Here is a 9,350-nt window from a genome sequence, read left to right as displayed (position 1 = left end):
AGGGGGGTTGAAACGAGGTGATCATTGTGGTCCTTTTCAACCCAGGCCATTCTGTGAAAATTCTATGAAATATGGTAATGTAGAGTCTCCTCTGATGATTTCCAGTGTACCAAAATCAGTAAGACTGAAATCCAAGATTGTGGCCAAGGCTGTCTGGCACAGCGCTGAGGGGCGGCTGGAAGCCGGCCGTTGCCGGGCACCCAGGGAACGCGGCCGTTGGGGCGCGGCGGCCACCGCCCGCGGCGGGGAGGGAAGGGGCGCGGCGGGGAGCTCGCCATTGGGCCGCGGGTGAGCGCCCGGGGCTGGGGGCGAGAGTAGCGGGCACTTCACGCCGCCCGGGCAGCCACCATGAGCGCCCGGCGGTCGCCGGGACGCCGGAGGGGGAGGGCAGAGGCTCGCCCCAAGGTAGACACCCGGCGGGGCTCGCTTCAGCGCGAGCCCGGCGCGGCGCGGGAGAGGCGTACGTGGGACGGCCGGGGCGATGGTTGGTGGAGGGCGGAGGGCAGAGGAGAGCCAGAGCCGGTTGGTGGTACCTTGCCGGCTGGAGGGAGCCCTGGAGAGGCTGGGGGTGCTCCCTGTTCCCTTAGGGATGCAGTCGGTTTTCAGGTGATCGCTTTGAGTTTTGTAGTGTCCGACTGTGTCCCATCGTATTTATTGTATGCTTATTCCTATGCACTCGGTGCTGTGCAATGAAACGTCCGAACTCAGTAGTCAAGAGTAAAATCCATGTGCATGCCGCACTGCTTTAATTTTATATATAAACACACACGTACCCCTTTTTTTTCTTTTTTTTTTTAAAGGAAACGTTATATTTTGCAATATAAAACCAATATTAAGGCTTTGGAAATACTACTGCTGTTTTTACTCAGTCAGTAATGTTCACATTCAAGTATTTGTTAAATAATACTTTGTGGAGCAGCCCAGCTTTGGAGGGTTGACCATTAGGCTGCTCATTGGGCTACTGGAAGAAGTCTCATGTTCGCAGATCCTGGTGCTCATGGCAGACTGTAACTGCCTTGATGTCTGCTGAAGGAACAGCACAGCAGGCCACAAGCAGTCCTGAAGGTTTCTGAACTGTGGTGATTACTAATTCCTGATCTAGGAGATAGAGGAGCCTGTGCAGGGTGGCTCTCTTCTTACCAGCAACGAGGAACTGGTACAAGATGTGAAGATTGACTTCAGTGTGGATTTAACTACGGTGACGACAGTTTAGCCTCCTTTTCTGGAGATATTGAGGACTCATCTGGACACTTTCCTGTGCCGTCTACTGTAGGGAACCTGCTTTAGCATGGGGGTGGACTTGATCTCCAGAGGTCCCTTCCGATTCCTACAGTTCTGTGTTTCTTTGTGACCACAAGATGGTTAACTTCAGGGTTGTGAGAGGCAGGAACAGGACAAAAAGAAGGATCAAAATCTAAACTTAAAGAGACTTTGACTTGTTCCAAGATCAGATTGAAAAACTCCCCTGGTAACTTGTTCTTTGTATGAGTGGTCCAGGAGAGTTGGTTGATTTTCAGTTCTTGCCTTCTCTGAGCTCCAAGACAGTCCATGTATATGAACTGGAAAACAGGCAAGGGGCAGGAGGGCTCATGGATAAGCAGGGAGCTCCTGACAAATCTGAAACGTACATTTAAAAAAAAAAAAAAAAAAAGGAAGCATACAAGAGGTGAAAGAGGGATCTCTGTACACCAGGGAGGTGTACAGAGATGCTCTCTAAGCATTCAAAGATGGAGTTAAGAAAATCAAAGCCCATCTGGTGCTGAATCTGATGAGGGATATGGAGGGCAAGGAGAAGGGCTTTTACAGACTTTCACAGACACATTAGCATAAGGAAGCTATAGAAAATGTGCTCACTGTTGTATAGGGTGGGCGACTTGTTGACAAAGGACACTAAAAAGTCTGAAGTACTCAATGTCTTCTCTGCTTCTGTCTTTACTGGAAAGACCTTCATTCAGGAATCCCAGGTCTCTGGGATTGAAGGAAAATTGTGGAGTGAGGAAGACTTTTCCTTAATGAAAGAAGATCAGATTAAGGAACACTTAAACTATCTGGACAAATGCTAGTTCATGGGATCTAACTGGATGCATCTCATCTCATGATTTCAAAAAGGGTGGAAAAGAGGTTCTGGAGAACTATTACAGACTAGTCAGTTCCTATCACTAGGAAGATACAGAGCAAATAATCTTGGAAAGAATTTTGAAATAAAGACAAAAGGGTGATGGAGGGTAGTCATGGATTTGTGAAGGAGGACCTTCAAAATGTGAAGATGGATCTGAGTGTGTTCTAGATATTCAGTTGCTTCTGTAGATCTTTCTGAATTAAATAACTGAATGTGAACGGTTGAGGTATGGTTGTGCATGCCTGTGGTTGGATCCCACAGATTTTGTCACTGGCTTTCATGAATAAACTTTTACCATCTAATTGGCTACTTCTGGTCATGTTGTAAGGCTTGGTGCAAGTATTGTTTAGTGTTGCATGAAGCTTTGCCACAGTTCAGAGGAAGGTGGCGGAATAGTGGTACTTAAATGATACTGCTTTATGACAAGCACAAATATCAGTTATTTTAGGAAATAAAACATCTTTTTTTTTTTCTCCAAAAAAGTTCTTTTGCCACATGTTGAGTAAAAGTAGTATTGTGAGGGACCAAATACCACATATTCTATCTGTAAATTTGAGTCCTTAGTGCTCAGTAAGATACTGAGCTACTAAGAACTTGCAAATCACTAGTCTTTTTCTCTTCCTTTTCTGGAAAGACTAGCAAAGTTGTTTAGTGTCACTTTTAGAGAGAACAGAATATTAGGGCTGGATCCATCTCTTCTAATTTGACACATTAGTGGTGATGATGGCTGTAATAGAGATGTCTAAGCTGTCCTTACTCCTGGGGAAAAGAAACAGGTTCTCCTAGGGCATGATTAATATTAGGATGAGCATTTAAAATGGATCATGCAAATTCCATTTTAGAACTCTCTTTGTAGATACTCCAGATTAAGTCAGCTGTATCTCACTCCTTAAGAAAGCCATCACTTAGATTGTTGCTTAAAAAAACTTTAAGACTAATAGTCAGACTGATAGTTGGTGACTGACATTTGATTCAGATGAGATTTTAAATGGTAATGAAGTAACCCAGCTGCCCAAATTCCCTGGAGACTCCTGAATGTAACTAGGAGCAGAAGCTGTTGTGAGCTTTGTGCTAGTGAACAATTGTTTGTCTTCTATTGTTAGATCTGTGGGCTTCTTTATACGTTAGAGTTGTAGCAGGATGACAGGTAGTGAATAGCACTGCCACGCACTAGTGCTTGTCACTCTCCCTGTCTCATTAGCTCTTTCATGTCTCACTGACTTGCTCCAGTGACCTTACTTTATCATGGTTATTCTTAGAAAGTTGCCAGAGAGCGGTTTATCTTTCTCTCCCTTCTTTCATTCCAAAGTCTTTCTTGATTTCTGAGGAATCATAGGCTACAGCACTAGAGAGCTAATGATAACTAGCTTCATATCCCTGTGTTCTGCACAGAATTTGAACATTTACAAATGTTTCTGGCCATGCTCTATGTTTGAGGAGATGCTGGTAGATGGAGATACATGTCCATGTTTCCTATTAACATGTATTTCTTTTATTTTGTTACAGCAAAAATACAGAAAATACTTTTCTCTATGCTTTTGTGGCTAGGAGGTAAATAACTGGTACCGTTCTTCTCCCTGGTTTATGCTGCTGGAACAGGCCATTGTGAACTACAGTAGAGTGCAAAGGCATGATAGAAACAACATTTTTTTTTGTAATTTATGATTTTTGTTGGTGATGAAAATTTGTTAGTATGGTGGTATTGGGTTTTGAGTCTCTAAGGCCTTAAGGGATCAGCAATCCTATCAATATATTTGCATAGCCATTGAACAGAATCAGTAAAATGAAAAGCTACCGAATGTCACGGGAGACCGCCCATCCAAAAAGCTTTTTTCCACAAATCATCTTTAAGTAATTAAAAATGTTGGTTGTTTTTTTTTTTTTTTTTTTTTTTTGCTAGCACTACTTGAAGAAAACTCTTCAATTCAAGGGAACTTCACAGAACTCAGTTTTGAGATACTGATCTTTTCATGCATTACAGGAATAGTCTGTGTAAACAAGGGACTTTCTGCATCACAATGTATATATCCCTTGATTAGAGTAAAATTTTAGAAATCTGAGGATTCGGAAAATTGAAAGGCTGCATGAGGAAGTGATGCTCCATTAAACTGAGAAGTTAAAGATGACACTTGCCAAAATGATATGGCAACTCAAGCGTCTTAGAAAAAGGCCATGTAATTATCATGATTTTTTTTCTTAAAGATTACATTTTTTCAGGAAAATAATTAATCCCATATTTCTTAATTTTTGAATTAATATTAGTAATCGATCTACTACATTTCTGTTGGCCTTCGCTATGTATGAAGGGTATGGGTCCATTTCAAAGAGGATGATTGAAGGGCTCTCTTAAAGTCTAGCAGAACCACTGTAAGTCAGGCTGTCGGAAACTTGAGAGCAGGCCTTTTCTTTTGAGATTTTCCCTGCAGATCCCTGTAGTAAAATATTTTATTCCTCCTTGTCCTCGTAGGCTGAAAATCTGAAGAAGATAAACCATGAGCTAAGGCAACATGTCCTACAACTGCTTAATAAGAAGCAAGTGGTTGAAAGACAAGTGGATAGTTTGACCTGTAAAAATGATCATCTGTGTAAAGAACTCGCTGTAATTGCCAAGCTATCTGAGCAGCTGGAAAAGGAAAACGAGTTGTTACTGAACACCACTGATAAGGAACTAGAAGAAGCAAAGGTATCTGCTTCTTGGAATTGATATTACACAGCGATATTTTAATGTTATTTGCTACTGTTATGGGGACCTGATGGTTTTTTGTTTTTACCCTTTAAGCTGAAATCTTAGCTTTCATCCCTGCTTTCAAATAGATTTGCTAGGATGAGGAAAGAGTAGGTTCTGGCCACTGTGATGTTTTTCAAGTGAGAAATGGTTCAAGGATTAAAATCACATTTGCAGTAGGAAAGAATGCGATTTCATTGCAGATTGCAGTTGATTTCATAGAATAGAGGCAAATTGTATTTTATGGGCATGCAGTTAATAATAAAATAATAATATTATCTAATGTAGTGTTCAGATGGCAGAAAGGATGTTTGTTTGCCATTAATGTAACTACGTACTTAATTCTTTAGCTGATAGGTATAGTCAGGCTGTCCCTGAATTTGAAGGTTTCCTGGTAAAACAATTCTGGGAAAAGGTATTCCTTTTTCATTTTTTAACCTGAGATAATTTGAGTGTTACTGTTTTTCTGAATCCTGGACTGCACCAAAAGATAAGACTTTTAACTGATTCCCCTCTAGATTAAATGTATTGTTGATAAATAGCATGTTTTCAGCCTACTCAAATTAGACAGCATGTACAAAATGTTCCTTTGGACTAGAAGAGTTGACTTAAAATGTCGGATTTGCACTAGAGAATGTAAAAGATGAATGCATCTCTTTCAATTTTTTATGGTAGACTCAAGTTCAACGCCAGCAGAACAACATAAAGAAGCTGGAACACACGGTGAAAACATTAAAATCTGTGAGTTAAACATGTATTCTTAATACATATGTAGCTATGAAATTGGTTAATTTCCACATTAAATTAATGCTTCAACAAGTTAATTTCACTTGCTTTGTTTCACTGATAACAGACAAGTTATAGAATAGATAAAAATGTCTGTTCTCGTTTGTCATGCTGTTGCTAGATGGATGGAAAGCCGTTTCTGTTTTGCAGCTAACCTGCAATGGTTTTGCTTTTAAGAATCTTAATGACCTTTTTTTTTTCTTCTTTTTTTCAAAACAGCATTGAACTGCTTTCATTACTTTGCAAATCATTTATGAAACAGAAAGAAGCAACATTTTTCTTTGACATTTTGATTTTATTATATTGTCTGGCTTAAGATGTTATACTGTTGGAACATTTAGAAGTGTCTACCATGTTGTAAAAATATTTGCTAGTAATAGATACAACTTATCAAATTATTATTTGAATATATTAAAAGGATTCATAAGTATGTGTTTATAGAGGGTTTTTTTGTTATCAAAATTGTATTTAATTTATGTAATTTTAAGATTTGTCTCAAATTTCAGTTGTGGGAGTGTGGAGGAAAGGAATTGATTATTACTTTCCTGTATAAAATAGTCAAGTTTTTACTACAATCCTACAAAGAACCCCCGCTCAAACAAACAAACAATCAATACTAAACAAAACAACAATAACGAAACCCCCCCAAATTGGCCATGTAGGTCTTACTGCTCAGTTACCCATGGAAGATGGTGAGTCTTCAGTACAGAAGTTGGAATTTGGGAAAAATTTAACAAAAAGAGAAATGCAGACATTCAGAAAGTCACTTTAAAATATTAAATAGATATTTATTTTGAAGTAGATATCTGCTTCCACTTCATTCTGAACAGTATGTTTGTCCATTTCACATTGAGGTGTTTTTCTCTAGAAAAGTTCTGTTTCATTGAGTGCATCATCTTGTGTTTGCACATGCAGGCTATTTTGCAAACAGAGAATGAAATAAGGCAAGGGAAATCACCTTCAAAGCTTGATACATTTATTAAGACATTGGAAGAGGACAGAGACTACTATAAAAGCAAGACTGAGAGTTTGCTGAGGGTATTTCGAAACGCATCTTCAAGTCCTAAGCGTAGCTCTACTCGGGACAGCATGTCAAAAAAAAAATCACACATCCAGGTGAGCTTGGAAAACACTTTGCAAAAGGAGGAGTGCCTTCTTTGTAAGGATAGGTTTATCTAATGGCAACTGACCAAAGCTATAATTACCAGGAAGAAAAAACTGATTATAAACAAAAGGATGCATATGATGGGAACAAACAGATAACGTGGAGTTAACTGGTGCTTCACGCAGAATGTAAATGTGTCATTTTCAGTGGTTATTTGCAGCTGGTTACATATGAATTATTTCTTCACCTGTTTGTCAGTGCCATTTGTGATTGACATTTGCTGCTCAAAATAAAATTTATTTTTTAAAACACTGCTTATATCTGTTCTCTACTACTAAGAATTATGTGAGTGTGGTTTTGTTTGTCTACAGATTCTTAGGTTAAAGGCTAACTTTATCCTTTATGGAAATTTCCAATGCAGACGTAAGAATGCATATCAAATTTAATTTTTCTGCTTTAACTTTACATCACATTATTATTTAAAGGATTGAGTTCTGATCCAGATGTTTTGAAAATATTGAGAGAACATGAAGAACTTGAGTCAACACTGAGAAAATACAAATGGCATGTGGCAGAAATTCGGGGAAATGTCAAAGTTTGAACAGCTGCGATGGTTAAGCAAAAAAAACTTAGGGTGGCAAAGATGAGGGCCACAAAGGTGATAAAGCACCTCGAGCACCTCTCTTATGAGGAAAGACTGAGCAACCTGGGTCTGTTCAGCCTTGAGAAAGGAAGACTGAGTGGGGATCTGATCGATGTCTACAATACTGTAAGGTGCAGGAGGCAAAGGGATGAAGCCAGACTCTTTTCAGTGGTGCATGGTGATAGGAAAGGGGAAATGGCCACAAACTGAAGCACAGGAAGTTTTGCACAAATGTCTGTAAGAACTTCTTTGCACTGAGAGTGATGGAGCACTGGAACAGGCTGCCTAAAGAGGCTGTGGAGTCTCCTTCTCTGGAGATACTCAAGACCCAGCTGAGTGCCTACCTGTGCAGCTTGATGTAGGATGCCTGCTTTGGCAGGAGAGTTGGACTCAATGATCTCTGGAGGGCTTCCCTTCCAGCCCCTCAACTCTGTGATTTTGTGATGTAAAAGAAAATAAAATTGATTTTTCTGTTTAAAATGAAAGAAAAAAACAACTTAAAACTAAAACTATAGAATACTCATTTAAAGAATTTTTTTGAAGTTCTGTGAGTTCTGAATTTGTCATTTAAATACAAGACTGTAAGTGCTGTCCTGAATTAGGAATGCTTTCCTAAGGGAAAGCATATACATATCAGTCATTGTTTTATTTTTCATTATTGTGTGGTTTCTGGGATGCTCTGCATTATCAGTAATGCCTTATTATTAAACATAGTTCACACCAGATTATTTTATGTATTTATTTTTTTGCACACTGTATTTTACACTCCTAAAATAGCAAACAAAAATAGTTTTGCTAAAGACCAAAATAGTTTGATTTATAAATATTACTGAAAAGTCTCATGAGTGTTACTGGTTGGGATCTTTGTACTTATTCTCTTCAATGAACCTTTTTCATTGCTCTAAACTAAATCTGCTGTGATGTGCTACTGTAACGCGTTGTTATTTTGGCCTACTAAAAGATAATGAATATTTCTTTTTCACTGATGATTGCTTTATAGAATGTAAATCTATTCATTCAATTGAGCAATGCTAACTGAAATTCTCTAACGAGTCCCTGGTTTATGTACGCAGTAATATGTTGCATCATTTCCATATTTCTGCTATACTGCTAACAGGCCCAGGAAGAGATTTCCCAGCTTCATCAGGAAGTCATCAAATGCACCAGGACTCCAAGAAGTACTGTGGCAGCTCAAGCGATGTTAAGGCATGTGGAGACAGAAAGGGATACAGCACTGTCACATTTACGAAGGATGACTACAGAACGCGACAGTCTCAAGGAGCAGCTGAAGGTTTTAGTTTTTTTTTCACTCGAGCTTATTTTAACACAAAGATTACTTAGTATTGGAGTTAGAGTTGCCAAAGATTTCTATTCTGGTACTGAGAGTTAATTGGATTATCTGTCTGTGGTAAGTTAAGATTTATTCTATATGTAATTTTGTTGTTATTTGACACAGATTTCCCAAGAGACTGCATTTAATGAAAAAGCTCATTTGCAGCAGAGAATTGAAGAGCTAGAAACCACTATTCAAAATGTAAGGCGAGTAATTATTTGAATAATTGTAAATGTAATAAAGGTGATACTGGTTAATGGTTAATACTGTGGGGCCAATCTGAATGCCTTCTATGAAGAAATAAAGAAAGAGAATAGTGGATGTCATTTGTCTAGACTGTAGCAAAACTTTTGATATCGTTACCCAAAGTGTCTTTGTATCCAGGTGAGGGGTTGGGGTCTGGGTGGAGGAGCAGTTAGACACAAAAAATCTGGATGGTCAGGCCGTGATGGGGGCTGGTAGCATGTATCATCACATGGGCCTGTTGTGAGGCCTGTTCTTTTCAAGGTCTTTCTTAGTGACCTGAAAGAGGCAACATAAAGGTTGCAGATTTCCCCAAATTGGGGAAAATAGTTATAGATATTGATATACCAAAGAGCAGGGCTGTCATCCACAGGGACAGAGGAAAGTGGAAAGAAT

At 39.1% G+C, this 9,350-nt stretch overlaps 1 protein-coding gene across 5 annotated transcripts in view; it reads left to right on the top strand.

Moving 5' to 3' along the window:
* Positions 1 to 236: 236 nt before the first annotated feature.
* The window catches only part of TSGA10 (testis specific 10), a 30,340-nt gene continuing 21,226 nt past the window's right edge, over positions 237 to 9,350 (top strand). For 3 of the 5 annotated variants that reach the window (XR_014880568.1, XM_085213764.1, XM_019623087.2), the window contains exons 1-6: positions 237 to 405; positions 4,587 to 4,802; positions 5,520 to 5,585; positions 6,546 to 6,746; positions 8,496 to 8,669; positions 8,835 to 8,912. Coding sequence is in view for 4 of the 5 variants with exons in the window: in XM_085213764.1 (XP_085069890.1) it covers positions 349 to 405; positions 4,587 to 4,802; positions 5,520 to 5,585; positions 6,546 to 6,746; positions 8,496 to 8,669; positions 8,835 to 8,912 (792 nt within the window). In the remaining variant the exon portion in view is untranslated. The remainder of the gene's footprint in view (positions 406 to 4,586; positions 4,803 to 5,519; positions 5,586 to 6,545; positions 6,747 to 8,495; positions 8,670 to 8,834; positions 8,913 to 9,350) is intronic. The other 2 variants (XM_085213794.1, XM_085213786.1) reach the window with 2 other exon arrangements.

The sequence above is a fragment of the Meleagris gallopavo genome, chromosome 1 (assembly GCF_905368555.1).
Source record: "Meleagris gallopavo chromosome 1, MGAL_WU_HG_1.1, whole genome shotgun sequence".
Taxonomy (NCBI): Eukaryota; Metazoa; Chordata; class Aves; order Galliformes; family Phasianidae; genus Meleagris; species Meleagris gallopavo.
This window is presented reverse-complemented; position numbering and strand designations above follow the sequence as displayed.